The sequence below is a fragment of the Protopterus annectens genome, chromosome 2.part2, assembly GCF_019279795.1.
Source record: "Protopterus annectens isolate FY-2018-M chromosome 2.part2, PAN1.0, whole genome shotgun sequence".
NCBI classification, from domain to species: Eukaryota; Metazoa; Chordata; order Ceratodontiformes; family Protopteridae; genus Protopterus; species Protopterus annectens.
This window is the reverse complement of record NC_056730.1, coordinates 422,389,458-422,415,625: the sequence shown is the minus strand read 5'-3', so window position 1 is coordinate 422,415,625 and position 26,168 is coordinate 422,389,458. Positions and strand designations below refer to the sequence as shown.

The 26,168-nt window shown below is 38.0% G+C and overlaps 1 protein-coding gene across 1 annotated transcript in view; it reads right to left on the bottom strand.

Moving 5' to 3' along the window:
* TNPO1 (transportin 1) overlaps window positions 1-23,385 on the bottom strand; it is a 3,819,238-nt gene extending 3,795,853 nt beyond the window's left edge. Inside the window, exon 1 of the mRNA XM_044064437.1 lies at window positions 22,839-23,385. Within this exon, the coding sequence (XP_043920372.1) occupies window positions 22,839-22,943 (105 nt within the window). The 5' untranslated portion in view covers window positions 22,944-23,385. The remainder of the gene's footprint in view (window positions 1-22,838) is intronic.
* Between the last annotated feature and the right edge of the window lie 2,783 nt (window positions 23,386-26,168).

The following is a 26,168-nucleotide window of genomic DNA, read 5'->3' as shown; positions in this document are numbered from 1 at the left end:
CATTTTTCATATTTGTCAGCCTGTGTTGCTCTGATGATACACTCTATGGTCTTACAATAACTGTATTTTTGACCATTATAAATAATATGTTGTCATGATTTTAAAATATATTTTTTTTTTCAAATCATTAATATTTATGAACCTGTTTGCCCTATTGGCTGTTGGCTTATATTTAATGATTGATGGATGGGACCTGTTTGTCTTGTCCTACACTGAAGAAGGCAACATTTGCCGAAACCGGTCTGTTTTTGTACGTTCAATAAAGGATATTTGTACTCCATTCTGCTCATGCTGGTCTATTTGGTAGTTTAGATCTAGGATAGGACAGCAAGTGCCTTCTTTTTCTGGAACTACGAAAAGTTTGGAATAGAAGCCCTGGCCTACCTGCTGAGCAGGAACTGACTCTATTGCCCCCAGACGTAACAGAGACAAAATTTGCTTTTCTACTTCTGCCATTTGGTTTGGAGGAGTGTCCGGGAATCCTTTGCGTACTGGAAAGGTGTGGAAAGAAAACCTGTGACCTAGGGATACAGTTCTGAGTGCCCATTTGTCATCCGTGATGGTGGCCCAAACATTTGCAAAAAGGCCAGCCTTCCCCCTAAAGGATTCTCTGGGCAAGCAGGAACAGGCAGAAGATGGACAGAGTCACTGAGAATGTTTGGATTGAGATGTAGGCTTAGAACTGCCCGCCTTGGAAGTGGAAGCATGCCAATGCTTAGACCTTTGAGGGGTAGCCACCTGCCCCCTAGAAGATTTGTAACCTCTAGTCCTAGAGCAGTTTTGTCTGCTGGTATCAGGAAACATCCAACTCTTAGAAGGGTAATTCCTGCTGAAACGAGGAGGCTGAACTTGCAGAAAGTCTAACTGTTTGCATAGACTTGGCTTTATCCTCCATCTTTTTGAGCACTTCCTCTGCTTTGCTGCCAAAGAGACTGTCCTTATGTAAAGGTACACCTAAAAGCTTAGATTTGACAGGCTCTGGAAGGGGCTGCTCCCTGAGCCAAGCATGCCTTCTGAGAACAGATCCAGTAGTTGTAGCCCTGCAGGAGGCTTCTAGAATGTCAAAATCACAATGTAAAGAATGTTTATTGACAAGACTGTCAGAATTCAGCAAAGCCTGCATATCCTCACTCTCTGCCAAAAGAGGCACACTTGCAATCTTTGACTTAATAGTCTTCAAGGTGTGCTGCTGATACTTAAACAAATGAAAAAGGCAATTAGTAGACCTAATAGCAAAAGTGGCAGAGGTATAAACTTTTTTACCCCACCTATTTAGGTTCCCTGTCAGAAGGAACAGGATTCTTGGCAACAGTGGTCTTAACTCCTTTAGGCCCTTGAAAAATAACCTCTGGGTCAACTAGCAGATTCCTAAAAAGAAACAAATGAGAATCAGAGACTGCATAGTACCTGTCAGGTTTCATGGGAGCAGGAGGAACTGAATTTGGAGTCAAGGAATTTTCCAGAAAAACAGCATCAACCACTTCCAACACTGGAGGAATAGCCAGAGGCTTACGCTGAGGCAAATCCAAAAACTCCCTGATCCTTTTCTTAGATTGGGGATAATCCTGACTTTCCCCATTTAAAATGCTCCCTGAAAGTATTCAAAGTATCACCAAAAGATTTAAAATGCTCCCTGAGAGTATTCAAAGTATCACCAAAAGAGAAATCCTCTGGAGGAGAAGCAGAAGGAATGGATTCCTCTCCATCTGAATCTTCAAAAGGAGAAAAAACCTGAGAAACGTCTTCTTCATCAGCAGAAATGCTAGAAGCATCAGAACCAGACTAAGAAAGCCTGAGGAGAGACATCCCTACCCCTTTTGAAGGAGGAGACTTGAACCCCTAATAAGAGTCAAAAGGACATCAGCCATTTTAACCATTTGAGAATGAGGGGAACGAGAGGAAACCGGAGGCTGTTTCTTCACAGGCTTATGACTGGAAGATTTATCTGCAAGTCTGAAGGACTCTGGAGGCCTGGCAACCGCCGTAGTGGCAGAAGTTGTCAGTATGAGCCGGCTGTCTGAACGAAGAACAGAGGCCTCTGACACCGGAGCCAGCTTAGCTTAAACTGTGCACCCGTTTTATACGCACACACAAATACGTGCTATAGCAGTTTAATATATACCACCTTTGTTGACATCAAATCCACCAAGCAAAAGTCCCTTCAACAGCATAATATGGGTCTTACATGTGGGCAAGTCCTGTTCTCTCCACGCTAAGGCTCTACAGGCTCATTTGTGCTTACAAGGCTATTGATCTGTGAGGATCTTAAGAAGCCTAGCCTAACATTTCCATAATAGATTTTAGCCCTTATGTCTTGCATATGCATACCTTTGAAGTAAGAACAATAACAACATTAGGACATTTACTAGTCCCCCTATCCATGAGGGACATGGGTACTAAACTGGGGGCGAATTTGCAGTTTCCCTTCTATTCATTCAAATTACGTCTGAACAAAGCAAGAGAAGTGTTATATGCTTTATGGGACTAGAAGACAGTTCCATGGGAACGGTATGCTTTGTGATGTATAACTACTCGTACAACATGTTATTTTTATGTTGCAAAAGAGAGAGATCCCTTGAGCTGGAGTTCATGCTACCACTGGACTTGCAAATAGGTAATAGGGTTGACGGGATACTGTATGTTGAGACACTCTATAGAAGGCACAGGTCACCAGTTAGTAACCGTATGATACAGAGGAGAGGGACAAGGCTTTGAGAATGTCTGCATGGTTTACGATTCAGGCTGCTGATTTTTTTTTTTAAGTGAGGAAATGTTGTCACTCCAGTTCTGACAAGTGTTTGGCAGAGTACATACCAAATTAACATTACACTCAATGATCGACCTGATGACAGAGTAAAGTAGAAGGATTACATCCCTGGACCAGGACACCATAACTTTAGATGCAATATGTGCAATGAAAAAGGACTTCCTTTCAATCACAGATATGCGATAACCAAAAAGAAACTTCATTGTCAAAATAAGTACCCAGATCGCCAGTTGTGGGATCAACTTTTAGGGGTATGTCATCAATTTTATAGTTCAGGGATAGTCTTGCTTGACGAAGGACACAATTACACATTTTGGCATTTAGTTGTAGTCCGTGGTTTTGGTGCCAGCTATTTGTCTGGGAAAGGCTCTTGAAGGATTTTGGGTATCCTCTGGTATTTTATGGCAGCAACAAGTTCACAGCTGTGTGTATTCTTGGTCAGCCATAAACCCTTAACATTGCTTTGACATCAAAGAAGTAAATGCCAAAGAGGAGCGTCCCAAAGACTGAACTCTGGGATACACTGGTAATGACTGGTCTTTTGAAGGAGGCTGAACCACCCACTCTAATTTTCACAGTCATATATGTAAGCCTGATTGCTTTCCAACAAGTTACATAGGGACTTGCGCGTGAGTTTATCTAAACATTGGTGTGTGAGATGGTGTCAAATGGCTTTACAAGGTCTACATACGTAGTGTTTGCATATTGCTTCAGTAAGCTTCTCAAAGTCAACAAGGATCTACCCTTGACAAATCTGAATTGGCTTGGGTAAATTTTGTGTATTACCAACATCTTAACTGTATAATGATCCTTCCCCTAGCCTTACAGATGAGGCTGGCCAGGCTTATAGGCATGTAATTACCTGGTTTGCTGATACCCCACCTCTGTACAAAAAGGGATGCTTGTTGCTGTCCTCCATTCATCCGGCACAAAGCCTGTTTAAAAGCAGATACTGAACAACCTCTGTAGGGAGTGTAACAAGTCATGCGTCAGACTTAGTACGCAACCTGGTATGTTACCTGGCCTCACAGACGTAGTGCCCTCGACCTTGGAAACTACCTTGAGGACTTGCACTTGGGAGACTTGAGGGACAGTGCAAATGCAGGTAAGTTATCTGGGAATACAAGAAGGGAGAGAGTGATCAAATGCGAGCTATATTTATCCAGTAGTAAACTACACTATGTCCTCTAGGTCAGAGCATGTAATATTTACTATTAGCTCTGTGCAATGCTGGACATTGTTTCTGATGTTTCTAACACAGATAAGCAAGGCTTTCTGGTTATCCTGGACCAGGGTGGTTACTTTTACCTCATATCTGGCTTTAGCTGATTTGATCAGCGTCCAGAGTTCCTTGTTAATCAAAGAAAAATTATTATTAGCATCTTAAGAGGTAAATATTTTTTGCATGCAATGAGTTTCTTACATTTTATTATACAGCCTGTTTATACTAAGGTCCCACCAAAAGGATTTACAAACCTGCTATTGTATTTACTTCTCAAGGGAAAGAGGAGATGCATCTTTGCAGCTACTTACATGTTTTATTTTTTTTATGTTTTATTTATTACATTTGATTACTGGGTAGTGTCCGACTGGGCAAGTAGCCCGTTTTCAGCAGAGACCTGGGGAGAAAAGCTCCAGAAACAAAAGATACATATTAAAAATTATAATAGTAAAAAATAAAAAAAAATCATACAAAAAATTTAAATGGTATATTACAAATAATATAGAAGATCTATAGATAAAGAGAAAATAAAGTAACAAAATTAGAACATTAGTCCACAGGTTCTCGAAATAAGAATTCTGAGCATTACAACCTAGATACATATTGCACAATAGCATACATCTTGAATTACAGAGTAAAAAAATTGCCAGTGAGTAAAATGTTGAAGTGAGACTAGGAAAAACTGAGCAGTAAAACATGACAGAGCATGAGGGGAGTGGGAGAGTTGAGTTTATCCAGGTGAACAGCATGAGCAGAGCCAATTTTCTATAAAGGTACTCCTTTAGCTTTATTTTGAAAGAAGAAAGCCTGGGAGTGTTTTGTATGTTTAGTGGGAGAGCATTCCAGGACTTAGCTATTTTACTAGCATACAGGGAGTCACCATCGTAGTTGAGAGAGAGTGTAATTTTGAGCAGTGGCTTATCAGAAGACCTAAGTGACCTGCTGTTTACCTCTAGCTGGACTAGAGTTGAAATTGCTGGGCAATTACTTGGGTTATGGATGATATTGTGGGTGAATGTAAGCTGGTTGAGTGTTAACAGGTTGGGGGGTTCTAGCCATTTGAGTTGCTGAAGAGCAGTACAATGATGGGTCTTGTGGGGGAAGACTGGTGGCAAACGGATATCTTATTATAGGATGACTCAAGACTATGAAGTCCGGTTTTGCGTAAGTTGGTGAGTGTGTGTGAGCAGTAGAGAAGAGTTGACAGTAGTTGTGATCTAGCAGTGGGTACTCTAGCTTGGGGTATAAGGTAGAGTTTGTCCCTATATAGAGCTCCGAGTTTAGCATGGACTTTGATAGTTTAGGAAATGTGAACATCAAATTTAAGCTCATCATCTATTGTCATATCCAGAAACTTGGTCTGATTTGTAGGTTAAATTATAGTACTATTGGCTGATTGAATGCTTAGGGGTGGGCAGTTGTGTTTGATAGTTGATAATTTTTTCCAACAAACCTTAGTCTTATTTGGGTTTAGAATGAGCTGGTGTTTAGACAGATGCAAAAAATCTTTCCAGGAAATTGAAACCTTAGTCTATAGTTCTAGTGGGGAAGGGACAGGGCAGACAAGGGATGGGTCATCATCATACTGTAGGATAAGAGACAAGTTGGTTTGCTGAAATTAGATTACTAGTAAATATGATGAAGAGTAGGGGGTAGAGTATGGAACCTAGAGGTACACCAGTGGATACTGGCAGTAGTGGGGAGAGAGTGTTCTCCCATTTAGTGGCCTGTTGATGGTTAGATAGATAACTGTGACACCATGTTAGGGATGCTGAACTAAGACTATACAATGCCAGTTCATTAAGTAATAGCTGGTGGGAAATGGTGTCAAAAGCTTTTGACATGTCCAAGAATATGACCGATACTAGAAGTCCACTGTTGATAAGGTGATGGATCATGTTGGTGAAAGATATTAAGGCTGTGGTTGTGCTGTGCTTGGGTCAAAAGCCGTGCAGAGTTTCAGATGGAAGGTTAGTAGTGGTAAGGTGGTTCAGGAGTTGCTGATGAATGCATTTCTCCAAGACTTTAGCTATGGGTGGGAGGATAGTAATGGGACGGCAGTTTGAGATATCTCTAGAGGGGTCATCTTTGTGAAGGGGAATGATGTGTGAGATTTTCCAGAGTTGAGGGATGTATTGTTCGGAGACTGAACAATTGATTAGTATGGACACAGGGTAGGCTATGGATGGGGCTGCAATTTTTAGGAACTCGTTTGGAAGTTGGTCGGCTGCAAGGCAACATGGCTTAAGTTTGCCTAAGGAGCTTTTGGATGTAGGAAGTTTGAACAGGTTTTAGTGAGAAGAGTTTAGTATGGCTGGAGTCATGGGGGATAGTGAGTAGTAGAATTTGGTGGCTATTAAGAAGGCTTGTGATTGAGTTTATGAAGTTTGAATTGAGTTGTGAGCATATGGGTTCAGTGGTATTTGATGTGGAAGGAGTGGGGGTGGAATTTTTCCAGGGTTGAGGAGAAGGTTGATTGTTTGCCAGAATTTCTGTGGGTTGTGTAGGTATTTTTGTTGAGTGGTTTGGTAGTAGTGTTTTTTTTTATCACTGAAGATTTGTTTCTTTGCTAGGTTTCTTAATTGCCGACAGGCATAGGGACCTGTCTCTCTCTTTTCTTGATTAGTAGTTTAGTATCTTGAGAATGTCAATGTAATTGCTTTGATTTGATGTGTATTTTTCTTGTGGGGGCTAGACTATCTAGTATGTTACAACATTTGTTGTTAAAGTAGTTAACTGCAAAGTCAAGCTTTAGGTTTATTAAAGGTGACCAGTCACAGTGTTGTAGTAGCTGGTTGAATAGGCCAGGGGAGAAGTGCTTCTTACTGCGGATTTATTTGAAGGTATTAATGTTATGATTATGGACTTTTTTCCTAAGCAGATATGCAAGGCCACAGTCACTAAGGTTTATAGGTAGGCAGCCAACTTAATAGCCTAGGTTTGGTTTGTAAGTTAAGAGACTGTTTTTTTTAAGTGTTTGTCTGTTGAGTGGGGCAGTTTATAACTTGGCAGAAATTGTAGAGGTTTATAACGTTGGAAGGGCAGTTAGAGGAACATATGAGCCAACCAAGGTTAAAATCACCTAAGATGATAGTCTCTTGACTGAATGTAGAGGCAGACCAAGATAGACATAGTTCCATTTTGGGAAGATTGTTGCCAGGGGGCAGATAGGTAGCTATGATTATCATGGTTTTGTGGAGGTTTAATTGCAGATGGGTGATAAGAATTACAGTGTTGGGTGTTGTATAGAATTAGACGGTAAAGTACACTGCATAAGCAGTGTGGTTGTCAAGATGGAAGTGTCGCTGACTTCAGACAGGTTGTTACTTAGTTTTAATAGATTTCTGGCATTCTCTCTAACTGCCAAGGTACTGGAAGATGCTTCCAGTTTCAGTTTTAAGGCGAACAGGACTGATCTGTGATCTGAGTGGGGAGCAAAGCTACCCTATACTGGTAATGCCCACATCGAGGATTTTAATCGCAACTGGATGGGGTGAAGACCAACTGATCTAGAGAGTTTTTACAAGTAAAGTCCAGAACTTTCTGTGAATACATGTTTTGACACTGTACAAGTCTCACAGTCAATGGAGGAGTAGCTGAAGTCATCAAAGAGAAGGGTGTCTGGCCTAATGAATAGGGATTCCACACTAGTTAGGTAGGAGGTACGGGCTGAAAGGGACATAGAAGGAGTCCTAGAGTTAGGTAAGCTAGGACATAATGAGTTTTGTTAACAGTAAGTTGAATGTGTCAGAGTTCCAAGCAGTTATCTTGTCTAACAAACCCAGAGATTAAGAATATGGAGACACTGCTGGCTTTAGTGCTTCATATAATGCAGTGAGCCTGAACATGTGGTAGGTATTGCAACCCTGCACTGATGATGGATTCCTTTCATTGGTCTTGAACCAGGTCTCTGTGATGACACATATATTGATGTTTTCCATGGTAAGAAGTTGAGGTTTGTGTCTCATACCGTTGAAGATCAATTCCTTTATGTTATCCTGACTCTCTTTTCTTATGATGAAAGCTTTAGAAGGCTGATGTTGTCTAAAAAGGTAATCAAGAGCATGGATAAGGATTTAGTCAAGATATGAAAGCTTAGGAGAAAGATGGGTACAGTCCATCCTTGACAAAGCACACAGGAGTGATTACACTGCCTATCATTCACTCAGAGGCTGATGTATATTGTACCCCCTTTGAATGACACCACAAACTAAACCAATTGCTAAAGTTAATCTTTTGTTCATACTGCCATTTTCGTCTAAACTTAATCTTTTGCGATGCAATGAGACTCAACAGCCTTCACAGAGAGAACCTTCAAAAAATGAAAGGGAATCACACACACTGCATATATTACATTATATACACATACATAAAATTATACAATGGTACCTCATTAGTATGCAAAAAATGCGCATGCTAACTGGTCAACCCAACCAGCGTGCCCCACTGTAAAAATCAAGCATATGCGCTACACTGTGGAACTCAATGCCCAATGCGAAGTTTATAAAATCAACATTTATTATAGGGACCTTTGACCCCATTATTTAAGGCTTTGCAGGTTTCTTCAGCTCAGAGCTCGAGACGTACATACGGAGGGCAGAGAAAATGCAATGAAACTCACGTTATGCAAAACTAAAGAAATATAACTTATTTCCTTGTATTCTTGCCTCGTCTCTTCATACCTCTAAACTCTCTGAATTTCACAAAAAAAAGGCAATGGAGATCTTCCTTTCGTCACTGCTTGCTTTCCACTGATGTACTGTGTAAGCGTGGGAATGTAAATCTCGTATATATGAGCAGTACATCAACAAAGCGGAAGAATGCAGAAACAATGAAGAAGAACATCACAGTGCCATTATACAGACATTAAGTAAATAATTTCCTTCTTAATGTCATTGTACAATAGCAATAACCGACTCGTGGGTGTGGGTATATTGAAGATTTACCCATGGTTGCCTTTGTTTAATCACACTGTGGGTAAATCTTCAATATATCACACCCATTAGTTGGTTATTGCTAAAATATGCATAAATACATACACACAAAAATCACATGCGCACATTACATATACATAGCACAAACACAATACACATGAGCAAACAATCATGTATTAAGAATCCTTCAACATCCCAATCACCAAACAAATTTAGACTGACTGCCTAATGTGAGCAAGTAAGAAGTGTAGTAAGGAGGGGGCTAGTAGAATTTTAGATAACGGATTCTGTAAAGCATGCTAGGGTGGCATGTAGGCCAGGTTAGAAGAGTATGCCATTGGTTAGACTGTCGTTAATTTTAAAAAACTATTACTTACTTACTCCTCTATAAAATATACTCACCCAGGCTGTAGCTATAATTGGTTATTGCTGAACAGTGTATTACGCTATTAAACAAATTAAATACTCTGTGGCTGAGGGCACAGATTAAGTCATATTAAGGGCGTTGCGTATTAAGATGAGGAACACTGGGTGGTTAGCATGTTCTTATATTTGAAGCCAGCTGGTACAAATTAAAGTAGCATACTGGCATTCAGTACAACATGAGAATAGGAAGAAAACAGAAAAGCATGCAAAAGCAGAACATTTTCTACATAGTTTTAAAAACAATTTTTATTTGTGCAAGTTCTCAAACATGAAGACTTGTAAGTACAACCTTCTTGCAAAACAAATATATATAAATGCATATACATGCACACACATACTCAATATAGCTGTTTGCATGGATTATAACAGTTTTTTTAAGAAGATGCTGTCAATGCAAGTTAATGAGTGTAAAATGTGTCTTTCTTGCTTCCTTTGCAAATTAACATTTTTTTTAAAGTGTTATTATGAAAGCAACACCTTATTTTTGTAGACAGCTGAAAGATGAGTAACTTTTGTATTAATACTGACCTAGCATTTGCTTTGGTTTTAGAACTACTCACAAATGCTTAAAATATGGATAAAACACTTTTTCCCCAAAGGTCTTGCCTTTTTACAAACAGGCATTACATATAGACTACATACACAACTCCTTCTGCATACAGGTGAATGTTCAACAAATTTCATGCCTACTGTACATGCAGCATTTCGGCTCTTACAATACTTCAAAAAAGAAAACTCCACATGGAAACAGAAAGCTATATTATTACATCTTTATCTTCTTTTTCATCCCAATATCTAGTATAACATTATTTTCTCACCTATCATACCCTAATATGGCATGAGGAGGATTGTCATACTGACAAATTTATGATCCTCCCACAATATGCCAGAGACTAAATGCAGTAATGTAGCCATCACTACAAATCAATAACTTCTTAGACGGTCTCTGAAGGCACTGCACTTTCAAGGCACATTTAAAGATTGTTCTAAAATTGAACAGCTCAACTGCAAATTTTGTCAAGTGCTCAAAACTGTTTTACATCTCAACCTCCATGGTTATCTGTGACTGACTGTTAGTGCCATACAGACTTAAGAAAGCAAAACAATTAACACTTCAGTAGCAAAAAAAGGACTGGTCAGTTTGTTTGCACTGTGTTGCAGTATAACTGATCCCTTCTCCTCAAAGAATTCACCATAAACTAACTCCTTGGAAAAATAATTTCACTTCAGTGGTTATGTTTACAGCACTTGACTGACAGCAAGGCAATTTAATGCACAATTTTCAACTGCATACAGCAAGAAATCTGGACAAATCCATAAATAATGGGGGGACAAGGGTCCAAACTTTGGGCCATTTTTTTAAATATTGCTCTTAGAAAGTTGCTAGAATAAGAGGTTTTGCATTAGCATGAATTTTCTGAAGGGTATGAAGTCAAAACTCAAATGTCTATCATTTTCTGACCTCCATCCTCAATGGATTTGCAAAAAAAATAAATAATTTATGAGGAACGGAACAAAATTTTGAGGCAAAAATCTGGCCAGTTGGTAGGTATGATTTCATGAAGTAAAGAACGACAACAAACAGTGACAATTAAAGAAAGGTGTGGTGTCTTCCCTACATTATTGCAGACTAATACTTTCCTTTTATGAAGCAATGCTAATGTTTTACAGACAAAAGTATCATTAATGGTTATGGATGCTTTATAGTATTTTACTGACAAAAACAAGATAATCTGCGGGTGTGAAGGGTAGTAACTAATGGTGAAAAACAGAAAAGTGTGGACTCACCCCTACACAACTGCAAGCTAATAAATTCCTTCCTGCAACAGGAAGGCCTAAACAGAAGAAAGACTGCTTTATTTTCCTGAAAAAAAAAAAAAAGGGTAGGACTTAAATGAAAACAAAATTAGAATGAATAAACTAAAACAGTACTGAAGGATTTCTAGGAACTAAGCTACACCTAAACCAGGGATATTATACGAACCAAAAAAAAAAACTCTGCGATGACGTTAACAATGAAGGGTGGAGCTATGCTTTAAGAAAGTGGAAAAATACAGCTCTATACATCATTTTGTGATCACTACGTTTATATACAGGATATGCACCATTTGTTTCACAGAACACACCATGGTGGTTAGTACCATAGTATCTTTTTTTTTTTCTCTCATTTGATTAACAAAAAAAAAAAAAAAAAAAAGATTTTTTCTTCTTTGTCAAATACTTCTAAATCAATCATTAGTAAAATGGTGAACTCCACTCAGATACCAGAAAAATATTTTTTCATTATTACGTTGATATCCTGTGCTGCATTAATATAACAATCATTTTTAAATGTTTGTTAAACTCTACTGCACACCGATATGTACCAATGTAACACCCAAAAATTATTTGTATATATACACACATTTATTTTCCAGGGTACAGCATTGATCTTCATAGACCTTTTTCAGACTCAGCCCAGAAGCAGTACCTGGTTAAGCGACTTGTCAGTCCCACAATTAGTAATGGGAGTTGTGGGTGTCGAACCTTACACTACTGGACCACAAGAAACAGCTCGTTAGTAGCTCTTTAATCCTCTAAGCCAATTGCCAGAGACGGGTTATGATGGCTACTACAATACTGATCATTGCTTGCACAAGGTAAAAATAAAAAGTTTGTCTCCATACCGTAACACAGCTTAGCCATAATAAAATAGATGGTTTTGCCTGTAGTAAGCTACAGTGACTGCGTTGATTCATAGGCTTTTAAGTCTGCCACTGAAACTGTATGTCCCTCCCCCACTAACTTGATTAGTACTGAATGTATGCTGCTAAAAAGCCTGATAAAAGTAGTAATATGGTAAGTAAATCCCTGGAAACTTAAGTATTCAACGCTGAAGTTCCTAAACAATATCCATACCCTCCATCACAGGCTTGCTTAACTTCTCAAGTTCCCATGCGTGACCTGACCTCTCAACTGTCCAGATTTTCTCATATTTTTGGTGTTTGACAAAAAGGGTGATTTTCTGGCAAATCACAAAGAATTTAAATCACTAAACAGTTATATTTACACATTCATAGGAATTTTCTAGGTTAACCACCAGGCCTTTTTAAGCCTAGTCATGCATCCCAAATCTCTGACAAGTTCCGGTACCTTGACAAGTGTAATCAGGGCTCTGGGAGATGAACCATTTACAGGCTGCCTGTGCCCATTAGATACATAGTTGCCAAACCAGAAAATAAATTCCTGCTCCAAGACTGGAATTCTGCCTCACATGGATGGGGAGCCTGTTCCAGAGAAGGAGTAGACTCTGGGATACATACCTACCTCTCCAACAGGTCCTATTTACATTATAACACAGGCAAGGCTTAAGTCTTTAGAATGGGTAATTCTGGTACTGTTTTGTGTTACGAATATGCAGGAGGTCCATCAGAGTGGGTTCCGACAATGCCTTGCATGCTAGGCATAGATCTCTCCTCAACAGTCTTTAGGAGACAGAACAGAGAGTTAGGACCTTGAGGTGGTATGCACAGGACATGTTACTTACTCCCTGAATTCTTTTAGTGAGGAACCTCTGCGGGCATTCCAATTGTTGGATATGCCTGGTTAGGTACATACCAAAGGAAGCAATGTACTCGGTGATAGCTCTAATGAATACCAAATACAAAGGAACAATGATTTCCTTGCACCTAGATGCCATACCTTTATTAGTTTGGCAACTTAGAATGATATCTACACTACTGGAGACACGTGCTGGGCATAGGCTAGATTACTGTCCATGTGTGTCACAAAGTCCCTGAATACTGTCACTTCCAAGATGGCTGCACATTGAGTAACAGCTTAACTCTACCTCTCTCAGTGTGAAAAACAAAACTTAAATGTCTACTCGCCTGCAATGTTGTGTTTATAGGTAAATTTCAATAACTGACTGATGTATACTGCCTGGAAAAAAGAAATACGTAGCACCTGTAAAAAAAATCAGCTACAAAAATTGAGGAAGAAACACTGACTGGGCAAAGTTCTGCAACTGTTCAGCAAAAAGCAATGCAACCTCCAGACATGAATTCCAGTAACCTACAGGAAGATACAAGACAACCGCACACATACCTGATAAAATAGACGAAACACTGATAGAGTAAAGTAACACAAACAAAAGGCTGGAAAAAATGGAAGAAGCTATAAATATGAGGTGATAAAGCTGCAAAAATCAGAAGATAAAATTAAGAAAAGGCTGGCTGAATAAGAGACTGCTCAGGAAGACGTGTTTCAAAAAATAATAGAATTAGGAGGACAGAGCATGTAGGGAAAACCTGAGATTTTCAGCTTTACCAGAGAAGCTGGAAGGAACAGACTGCATTCATTTTATGAAAGCACAAATAAGCAACTGGACCGGCATTCCACAGCAGGAGTTGTTGGCTGAAAAGTCACATTGTGTGTATTCTACAAACCTGGCTATGAGAAAGCAACCCAAACTTTTAATGGTAAAGATGCAATCCTAGCAGCAGAAGGAGTGGATTCTGACAAAACTACGGCAGAAGGACAAAATACTAAAAGTGGGAGACAGCAGAGTGTTTGTGGAGAAGGATTACTCCTTGTACACCACACAGAAGAGGAGTAAATTCATTCCACTATTCAGGAAATATAGAGACGCAGGTGTGAGATTCAAACTGCTGTACCCAGATGTCTTAAAGATATTCTTCCCTGGAGGGACAATATCATTTTTTTGATGAAGTACATGCTAAGGAGAAAATACAAAAGTTTGCCTAACAAAAAGTTAACTGTGAAACATAAGGAGATTCTGCTTCTTGTTCTGGTAATAAAGTCCACACAGATACCATACTTGTGAAACTTTTTCCACTGTTTCAACAGAAAATGTACAGAAGGAAGGGAGAATGACAGTTGACTAGAAGAATCGAAATGGTGTTGGAAATGAAGCAAAGACAGGACTTTGAAGATGACGATGAACAGTAATAAACCCAGTAACTTAAAGGGACTACAGTGCAATAATTACATTTGTGAAATATGAAAGAACAAGAAAATCTGGAAGTATTGGACTTTTTCAAAATCTGATGGACTAAGGTATATGCCATACTTCAGGTCATTAATGTTCAGAGAAATGCTTTGGGGTGGGGAAGAAAGTTAACTGCAAGTAAATAAAACTTTTTTACTAGTACTACTTTTGTGGTGTATGGTTTTCTTTGCATCCTATAAAGTATTCTCAGTTATTTAAGTGTAATGGGGATGGTAAATAGGTGATGCTTTACTTTTTTTTTTTTTCCTTTTTTCTCCCTTGTCTCTTTCTTCCTGTTCAGTTTTAAGAAATGTAGGCACTGCAATGTTTAAAAAAGCCTGGTTAAAAGAACATAAAAGAAAACAATGTGCTTTTTCTCACTCTTGCATGTGGGAATGACTGGATTAAGGACATCAGACTGATTAAGTAACATGTTTTAAGAGAAAGCAAGTAAATGGAAAAGAATACGGAATATTATGAGGCTTTTTTTCTAGCAAATGAATGTATGCCTAGCAGCAATTCTATATCTGCCCCTCATGTCTCCATGGCAACAATCTGATAAAGAGGAATTGGTTACAGTCTGATGGAAAGTGAACTGCTGGGGAAAAAAGGAGAGAGAGAAAGAAACTGGCTAGGAGAGAATGCTCTCTGAAAGCATTCAGGGGTTTTCCCAGCTGGGAGAGCTATAAACAGTAGAAGCACAGGCTGCACCATGCGTCTTAGCATGGATAACATTTCCTTTAGGTTAACTCAAGTCTGCGAGTGTGGCTGTCAGTTTGGGACATTTTTTCCTGTTAACAGGGTAACACTTCAATATTTGAAGAGCTACAAAATTTTATGCGTTTGTTTACTTTTTTTGCTTGATTTGTTTGTTTGAGGGCTTCCAATAAAACAAAAAGTTTTATAAGATGTGACATAGGGTCAAATGGATACAACAAGAAACGACTATATTTTATTGCAACATATTAAAGTTCAACCTGCAAAACAGTGTATGCACAGAACACAAAAGCTGGAACTAGACATTTAATAAAAAGGTGTTGTACATAGAAAACAGGAATATTTACTTTTTAATGCAATGATGCTTTCTGTAATGTCTTTAAATGACAATGGTCTCAGAAATAAATACAAAAAAAGAAATAGTGAACTATATTAAAATGTAGAGTGGAAATAGCTACGTTACAGGAGATGCACTTGGAAAGAACTGAACATAATCACAATCCAACAATCAAACCAAAGAACGAATGAAAGCACAAGGACGAACAAAGCCGAAAACAAAATTTATTAAGCGCTTTCATCAATAATTACCATTGACTTCTTCAGAATACTAGTGTCCATAAAAATGTCACTTGTTAGACATCAACTGGTTTTAAGTGTATGGATGGTTGAGAGTCTGCTGCTTTAAAATGGTTTGAATTAATTAATTAGTTATGCTAATGAATCTGTTTAGGTATTTAAGTGACATTTTTATGAACACTAGTATTCTGAAGACGTCAATGTTGATTACTGACTAAAGCGCTTAATAAATTTTATTGTTTTCGGCTTTGTTTGTCCTTGTGCTTTCTTAAAGAACTGAACATGTGAATTTGATAAAGAAAGGTTTTCAGGGTGGTTATTCAGTGGAATATCTGGGACAAAGGAAAGATGAGCACTTACATTAATTGCAAGACAAGCTCCAACAGTGATAGAAAAGGGTAAAAAGGATAATGGCAACAGATTTGTAGAACTAAGGAGCTACTGGAAAGGGAGGAGGATTAGATTACACTGACATGTATTTATACTCCACCTAAAACTGCTATAATGGAGCTTAAGAAAATTCTTGGAGAAATGATCAGTTTTCAGCAAGGAATATTACTTACAGGTGGGGAGTGGAATTTGACTTGCAGCAGTGAGGATGTGCCGGAGGGCCCACAACAGTAAGTATAACAAAGGAGGGTAGATTTCTGAAGAAATTTCTGAAAATATTTGGCATGGAAAATGTGAATTCGGTAATAGGAGTTAGGAGTGAATTTATATAATACTCCCCAAGATATAAAAACTGGACTAGGCAAGAAAGAATTTACATTTCACAGGAACACGTGCACTTAATTGAAGGTCTTGATACACACCCAATAGCTATTTCAGATCATTCACTAACAATAACTAAAATAAAAAAAACAGGATAATTAAATAAAAATGAGACACTGGTGCTTTCCCACCTATCTGCTGAAAAGAGAAGAACTTAAGGAATGGATAGTGGAGTTTATTCACAAGCTATTCGAGTGGATAGAAATTACTTTTTGAAACTATACTTGGGGAGTGGGACACAAAAAAACAGGGTGGAAATAAAAGAGAACTACGGTTAAGAAGTAACAAGAATTATTCAGAGAGACTGACAAATTTTTAAGTAGTGGGACAAAAAAAAAAACAGGGTGGAAATAAAAGAGAACTACAGTTAAGAAGTAACAAGAATTATTCAGAGAGACTGACAAATTTTTAAGTATTGCAGAATAGGGAAATCTCACTGAGCAAGTGGAGGATCAACTGCAGAATGCCAAGCAGAAAATAAGGGATTACTTCAACAATATACACAAGTTTAGAAAGAACGCCGTTAAGCAACTGTTTTTTGATGATAAATCTCTAGTGCACAAAAACTTTTAGCACAATGATTCAGGCAACAAAGTAGAAAGGGCTGTCACAAAGCTCAGGGAGCCTATTTATTTATTTAATTTTTTATTTATTTTGCATTTGTTTACCGGGCTAGTCTAACTGGAATAAAATCCATTTTCAGTAGAGGCCCGGGGAGAAAAGCTCCAACACAGATAATTTTATCCAGTAAAAAAATAATCTCAAGTTCAAAGTAGTATAACAGTAGTAAAATAGCTCTAAGCAGTTACAGCCATACACAGACACAATATATGACTGTAATAATTGTCTCAAATTCAAAGAATTATAATGGTAGTTAAAAAGGGTCTAAACAGATTACAGACATACAGATTAGGTACAGTTGTCATTACAAGCATACCTAGCTCAAGCTGAGGTGATATGCAATGCAATACATATAAAAACAAATTAGTAGTTTTCAATTGGAAGCAGGATAAAAAAGTATATACAGTTGATAAATTATACAAATGTATCATATGATACAGTGAAATAAAGATATATAGGAAGCAGCAAGAGGATGCAAGTAGGTGGAATATACTCTTGTTAGGAGCAGAGAAGACAGTTATAGTCAGGGTTAGTACAAGGACAAAGCCAGTGAGTACTGAGAAATTGTTTTATTTTTAGTTTAGAGTGTCTTATGGGGGTCAGAGATAGGAGTTCAGAGGGAAGCCTGTTCCAGTGTTTGCCTACAGAGTTAGAAAACAGAGAATCTCCAGCTGAGTTGTTGGATTTGTTGATAGTAATAAGTGGCTTAATAGAGGAGCGTAGGTTCTTAAGATTGTTGTAGGGGGTAATGAGGGTAGTCAGTATAGGTGGGGTAGTACAAGCTCTTATGGATAATAGTGAGTTGTTGAGATAGTATCTGGTTATGAAACTCTAGCCATCCTAGTCGATCTGCACGGTTTTGTTTTACAGTACTTTAAGAGGAGGAGATATACCAACATCCTGGCAGAATAACAGGAAGGTAATTACAGAAATTCTATGAAAGTCTGTATAAAGCAGAGAAATGTGGAAATCGAGAAAAGATAACAAATGGCAATGTTTATGGAAAAATTAAATATGTCAAGGTTAGAGGCATATGAGGCTCAATTCCTAACTGTTAGGATAGGAGGAGAGGAGATAAAAATTGTGATTTATAACTAATCTACAAGAACGTCCCCAGGAACAGATGGTATGTCTGTGAAAATTTGGAAGCTATGCAGGAAAAAAAATGAAGTCGATCTGCACGGTTTTGTTTTACAGTACTTTAAGAGGAGGAGATATACCAACATCCTGGAAGAAAGCAGTGGTTGCTGTAAAAAGAGCCAACAAATCCGGCTTCATACAGGCCCATATCAGTACTAAACCATGATTATGCATATCCACAAAACAAACAGTACTAGAATTATCCATTCTAAAGACTTAAACCTTGCTTTGTGATATAAAGAGGACCTGCTGGAGAGATGGGTATGTATCCCAAAGACTATCCCCTTCTATGGATACAGGCTTCCCCATCCATGTGAAGCAGAGTTCCTCCCTAATCCAATTCAAGTGCAACTTGGACAATTGGATGAGAAACCGGAAACTCATCCCTGGTTTAGCACCTATGTCTCTGATGCAAATAAGTAACCTGTAAAGGATTAATCTCCCAGGCCTATGCTTACACTTATCAAGGGTATTGGAACTTGTCAGAGATTTGGGATGTATGGCTATGCTTAAAAAAGGCCCCTGTGGTCGTTGGCCTAGTAAACACCTATGAACCCAATATAAAGTGTTCATGTCTATAATACCTAAAAGAAAGGCAAAAGTAATGCCAAAACTGACAGATATGGATCAATGTGGTTTTGTGGAGGGGAGGCAAACATTTGACAATATTAACAGAACTTCAATGATCCAGTGGGAAGAGGACTGTAAGAAAACACCATTGCTTTTAATGGGTCTTGACGAACAGAGTAAGCCGGGACTTTGAGCAGGGCAATGGAAACATTTGCATTTCCTGTAAAAAATGCAAGGCTGCTTAGGAGTACATATGAGGGATCAGAGGCAAAAATTAAAGTGGGAGGGGTCCTCTCTGATAATTTTTGCTTAAGAAGAAGAACCAGGCAGGGGTGTCCTTTTTCTCCTTTGTTATTTACATTATAGTTAGAACCACTGGCAAGGAAAATAAGCCTCAGGAAATCAAGGATATAAGTGTTATGGAGTCAAGAAAAACTGACTATTTGCAGATGATATTTTATATCTGACAAAACCAAAGAGACATTACAATGCTATGGAACATTCTGAGACCGTTTCAAAGCTTTTCGGGATACAAAATTAACAAAGCCAAAACAAAGACAATAGCAGTAAATTATGTACCCACATATGAATTGGTTCAGCAGTATCCATATTTATGGGGACGTGATAAAATGAAGTATGTAGGAGTATGGATTAAAAATGATTCTGGTGTGGTAGCTAAGGACATGGGAAAAGAACAAACAAAAGATAATAAAAAAAACCCTGAGAAAATAGAAGCTTTGTATTTTACTATCCATATCACAAACAGTTAAAATATTTTAATCCCATTAGTCTTATACACAGATCGGGCATATTCTTTATCAACCAGAGGAGAAGTTGTGGATAGCAAATAATAAAGGACTTTATCTGGGAGGAAAAGACGCCAAGATTCAAGTGAAAGACAATTCTACCAGTAGAACGTGGTGGATTGGATTACCTGATTTGAAGGAGTATTTCAGATCTACACAGTTAAGGCTGCTATATGTAGCAGAAGCAGAAAACTATAACTCAAAAGTGAGAGAGATGATGATGACACAGGGGGCGGAAGCGCAAGAAACAAGAGGAGACTGGAATTTTGGATGCAGGCCTTTAAGGAGAACAACAATAATCATACAGAATATTATACCTATAAAAGTAGCAGAAAACATTCTGAGAACTAACACAGGAATGGAGAAAGGAGATTCTGCCGATAGGGATGACTGCAATTAGGGATATAGACAATAGGGGGCTGGAATATATTGGCGAAAACTGGCAAAGGAACCAAGGTATTGGAAGCAAATAACTACAGAGGAAAAGATGATAGAATGGGAAGACGCCAAGAATTTATCTGGACTGCAGGTTACAGACTGCCTACACTCTGATATTATTCTTGATAGGGAAGGCAAAGAGAAAGAAATAGGGGGTCCTAAACGAAAGACCAGTACTGGTGAGTTTTTACTAAAATCTATAACAAACTGCCATTAAAAAGGCATAATTAGTGCAGCATATAAAATATTGCATGATAACTATACCAATCAATCAGAGGAGGTTTGAAAGGATTGGGAAGGGAGACTGGATAAGCAATTCACAATGAAACAATGGGAGGATATATGTATGTCTCCCAAATATGCAACAACATCTAGAAGATCGTAGGATTTTTCCTTGGAAATGTTTACACACATACATTTATACCCCAGGTAGACTCCAGATAATTTAGACAAACAGCAAATGTTGGTAGTGTGAAAGGGAAGAAAGAGGTAATTGGGAATGTATTTTCTGGGAATACAGTGAGTTGGCAGACTTTAAGGATCCCCTGTGGGATGCAGTGTCAGGCAAATCGGTGAGTGAGATGATTTTTCTGAGCTATGATACTGAAATCAGAATTGCCTAGACATGGTATGGCCTTGCTGTGTCCAATTAAGGTGGCTGCCAAAAAAGCAATTACTAGAAAATTAAAATTAAAATCTAAACCAACTACACTAGACGCAGTGAATATAGTAACAGGGATAAAACAACTGAACGGAGATCTTTAGAAAAGGGTATGAGCAAAGTACATATGAAAAAAATGGGAATTGTGGGAACAATACATACAGGGAAGGAATGAGATTTAAAAGAAGGCAGGGCTTAAATCAGCTATGTAATGTTTGACTGAAAATGGTTGTGTAGATTATAAGGGATGTAGAACATCTGCAACTGGGAGTATGTCAGTGTGGTTTGGGTTGTAAAATGCTTGCAACTAGGAAAATGTATGATTGCCTAGGTCATAAGTGATGACTTAATAAAGATGTCTTTGTTAAAAAAAAAAGACAGGAATTGATCAGTTCATGTAACATTGCTTAGATTATATGATACATAGTAATATATGTGAAATATAATGGCTGTAAACGTGAACTTGTTAATACAATTTGATTACTTTTATATAAATGTAAATTTGCCTACTTCACAAGGGATAGTTCAATAAAGGTGTTTAAAATAAGTACCCGACTACTGGGTCAACTCAAACTTGTGTTGTCAATACGATAGTTACCAGAGGTAGATTACTTCCCAAAAAAATACCATTGATACCATTACTCATTTCATTTTGGTCAATGGCTCTAGCACCAATGTTTGTCCGTTCCGGCCCTTCCTGGGGAGCAGATATCTGGGTCTGTGCGTGATTCAATGACAGCTCCTAATTTGCAATCATTTGAAAATTTATTCAGCCAGAGACCACCGACGTTGGCCTTGACTTGAGGGAAGAAAATGCCAAAAAGAGGAGAGGTCCCAAGACCAATCCCCGAGGGACTCGGCTTGTGACTGACCTCTTTGCAGAAGTGGCCTCCCCATTTCTAACTTTTTAAATTTGAGTTTCACATTTCATTCCATTCAGAAAATGCTATGCCAACATAAATCCTGTTACTCTAGCAAATGTTTAAGTCTATAACAGCAACATTTAAAATCTATCCATACTGTTAGGCCTTTGCCCCCTCATTATTTTAGACTTTGTCCAGATTTACTGCTCTAAGAGACTGACAAATATGCATACGACTAGTAGTTCTACCCCTGTATCTATTGACTGACAGCTGTCAGTTCAGAAAAACTATTTGTTTTTCGCAGCTTTTTTAAATGGTTTATACTCGCATGAAAAAAAGCAACACCAGCAGCCAAAAATAGAAGTGCATGTCATAAAAGTACTTAGTGACAGCCTCTGTTCAACTTACAAATATTTCTTCTCCAATTCTATACAAGCTTTTCATATTTACTTTGTATGTGTATTACTACATCACTGAGCTAAACAAACCACCGTCTCCAGATGCAAAATTGTGGGAGGTGACCAAGACTGAGAACTAGAATACCAAGTATGTGTGACCTTCATCATGTATCCTTTCGGAAACGGCATGATATCTAGATTGTGGCACTGTAACAATCTTGTGCTCGGAGAAAAACTAACAGTGCTTACGGGTCTCTGGGTAATAAAACTACATCCAAGAGACAGAAAAGTAAATACAGGTAAAACTACAGCATCACATTACGATCACACCAAACTCAAGACTTTTACATCAGCTATCAGTCAACAGCAATGATTTTAACGCAGCAGACTTGCTGTCCATTACACCAGAAGTAAAGCCATCAAATACACCTGTACTACCAATCATCATTCCAAAGTTTCAGAAACAATATTACACCTATCAGCCCACTTGTCTTGCTAATTTTATTCGGGAACCCACTGACTCGTAAGATGCCCAACCATCACCCGCTACTGTTTTACATTTAATCATAGGCACGGATCATACCCAACTTAAGGCAAGAAACCAGTGCTGCTTACTAATTCAACCTGTGGAACGCGGCCCAACCTACAGTCAATGGGGAAAAAGACAACTTGCATGCAACTCCTAACGTTTTTTCCCAGCATAATTTCTTTTGCTTAAAAACACTATGCACAACAATCAAGCTCTGCGTTACAAATCAGAGAAGAATGCGGGCCATTCTCTGCCCAACAAAGGTTAAAGCACTTCCAGTGCACTAAAGATTGAATACTACTGTCAAGCAAATTACAGTTACATAAACTGCATGCAAGCTACTAAAAACCAGAAAATAATTCAACACAGACTTCCACAAAATCTTCTTCAGCTTTGCTAAAAAGGATACTTGCTGGACGGTTCTCTGAGTTGAAGTGTCAGGAGACTGAGACTCTTTTAAAAGCTGTAAAATCTGCTGAAGTCCTTGTTCGTCTGGTTTCCACTCGTACTCCATCTTGGTTTGCTGCAATGAAATCCAGACACACAGAAAACCCGATGAAATGTTAATATAAATATTAAAGGCCCAGACCAAGCACAGCGATCTTCGGATTACACCCCTCCCTCCCGGTTTGTGGCACGAATGTCGTGCCGGACTTCTCAAACTTCCTCTGTTAAAAAGAGCGTGTAAGCACAACAGACTCTTATAGGCCGAGTTACAGCACCCTACCAAAACCTCCTAATACAGCGACTACGTCAGGTTCACCTCAGACTGAATCATGGCGAATTCCCTAAGCAGTCCGAACCCGCGCCTCCCAACTCAGAGTTGCTTCCTTCTATGTCCTAGCGCTCACCAAGTCTTCTCAGAAGCAGTAATAGACAGACTGTTGGTATTTACTAACGCAGCGCTTTGTCCCGATTCCCAATTATAATTAATAAGCTTCACACAGCTGTTGCCTGGCATGAATGTCATGCCAGACTATTTCAGTGCTAGCTTTCAACCTCTTTGTCCAAGTATCAGGAACATAGCCAAAATAACCATGGTCAGTTTTTTTAATATGTCTATTCTTCCCTTAGAAAGCTTATCTTTACATATATTTCTTGAAGAAAATTGTCTGGAATGTTTTCTCTCTGGCATTATTTAGTGACAGCAATCCTCTGTGATCTGCCAAAAATCACTAATGTTACCAAGAGGGAGCAAAAATTCTGGGCAAAATCAAGGACTTTTGAGTATGGTTGTAGTCCCCTAAATCTGAAGCAGTTAGTATATATATGCTAAACTTGAGTTCTGATTATTGGTTTTACTGAGTTACAAAGAAAGTTCACCACAATCCTGATTTTTGGGAGGAGACTGGCAGAGGAGCTGAAATAGCTATGCCACAGTGTTTAAACTTTACTTGCACTACATGTATTTTTTGTACAAAACCTTCAACATAAATGTTGCAGGAGGTAACACTTTTTATAATGCAAACCTTCTACACCAGTGTCATATTGCTCTTCAGGTAAAGTCAATATTTTCCCGAGTGTGTGGTTCTAAAATCAGAATTTACAGAATGCTTGAATTATATGTATAAAATGCTAAACAGATGAATTTAAACAGCTGTCTTCTTTTTTGGTTTACAACCTCCACAGTGGTGGTTTTCCAACCCATTTATAATAATTGACAGTAATTCTTGTAAAATGTAGAATAAGTGGTGCTCAAAGTTCATAAAAACATGGAGTAATGAGCTGAATGATATAGAGATCTCTGTCTATAAGCCCTTAGACCTTGCAATGTACTTAAAAACCAAGAGCTCCCAGATTTGGAGATGAGAACAATGCATTTAGAGATGAGGGGGTCAGGAAGCAATATACTCTAATTCTGGGTTTATCAATATTACTGATTTCTTATTATCAAACAAAATAACTTTCTAAATAAGATGACTGTGTTGTTTTACTGTATGAAGCCTTCAATGGCAGTGTATTTATCTTAAGATAAAGGTTCATATTTTCTTTAACTCAAAGTCTTAAAATGAGTATTTATTGAATGTTTGAATTAAATGTATACAATGTCATGCAGGAGAACTAAGCAAGTACTTCTTATAAGACTTAGAACCTCCATATTGGTGGCCTTCATACTTATAGTAACAATATGGAGTTGTGATAGCAGAAAGGTAGTGAAAAAAACCTAGAGGATGAGATTCAGAACAGCCTCTCCAGCACTGTCAAAGAAGTGGCTGTGCCAGGGCTATATGGTCCACAGAATGAGTTATGTGCAGTTCAAAGACTGAATCTCATTATTGTCAGTAATGTACAATGTACTGCAGTAGTCAGGACAGTAGCAAGCATTAGAATCTGTCTAGCTCTGACAATAGTTCAGCTACCAGCTATAGCTATTCCATGAGCTCAAGAATCATAGAGAAAGTTAATGTGAAATACAAAAACAAAATTATGGGCAGCTGTTTTCTGTAATGCACTTTTAAACTAAGTGAGCAGAATAACAGGATATGTACTCACATAAATATATACACTAATAAGACCTATGGTATTATATTTATTGGCATAACCCAGTGACCATAACCACCAATGTTTGTCATAAATATGTTTAAATGTAATAAGTGTCTGAAGCATCCAATAAGGATAGATGAGGGCAAAGAAAAACAAAAAATGGCAGACTTGTGGGAGTAAGAAGTGATTGACAAGGGAGGAAAATTACAATGGCATGTAATAATATACCACCAAAAACTGCTGTTATGAAGCTGAAAAAAAATTGTGGAGAAATGATCTGCTTTCTGACGGGAATATTATTTATAAGTGGGACTGGAATTTGATTTGCAATAGTGAGGATGTATCAGAGGACATAGAAGGGAAATATAACAAAAAAGGGTGTATTTCTGAAGAAAGTTATGAAAATATTTGGTATGTAAGATGTGAATTCAGTAGTAGGGACTTGCACAGAATTTGCATATTATTCTCCAACGTATAATAACTGGGATGCAACATGTGCATTTAGTTGAAAACTTTGACACACATTCAATTTCTATTTCTGATCATGCCCCAATAAAACTAAGATAAAAATGCAGGGTAAAGAGGTAAAAATAAGATATTGGCCTTTTCCCACCTACTTGTTAAAAAGAGAAGAATTTAATGAATAGGTAAAATAATTATTCAAGAATTATTAGGGAACAGAGAAATATCATCAGAAGTTATAGCTAGTGATTTGGATAAAATCAAAATTGGGTTTAAAAATAGGGTTGAAATAAAAAGGAAAGAGATATGGTTACAAAGTAACAGAAATTACATAGAGGGACAGACAAAGCTTAAAGTATTGCAGAATAAGGGGAATCTCACAGAACAAGAGGAGGAGAAAATGCAGAGTGCTTAAGAGAAAATAAGAGAGCATCTAGATAATATGCATGAGTTTAGAAATATTGCAGTTACACAACTATTTTTTCATAACACCAGAGCACAAAAAATTTTAGCACAGCAGCTTAGGCAAGAGAACATAGAAAGGGTTGTCACCAAACTTAGGGAACCTACAAATAACCAGAGATCCTATAGAGGTTTTAGAGATATTCCAGAAATTTAATGAAAATTTGTATAAAGTAGAGAAATGCACAAATCAAGGAAGAAAAAGTACAAATGGAAGTATTTACGGAAGACTTAATTATGTCAAGATTAGAGGCAGACGAGGTTCAACAACTAACAGTTGAGATAGGAGGTGATGAGATAAAAATAATGATATAATGATGTATAATCAATC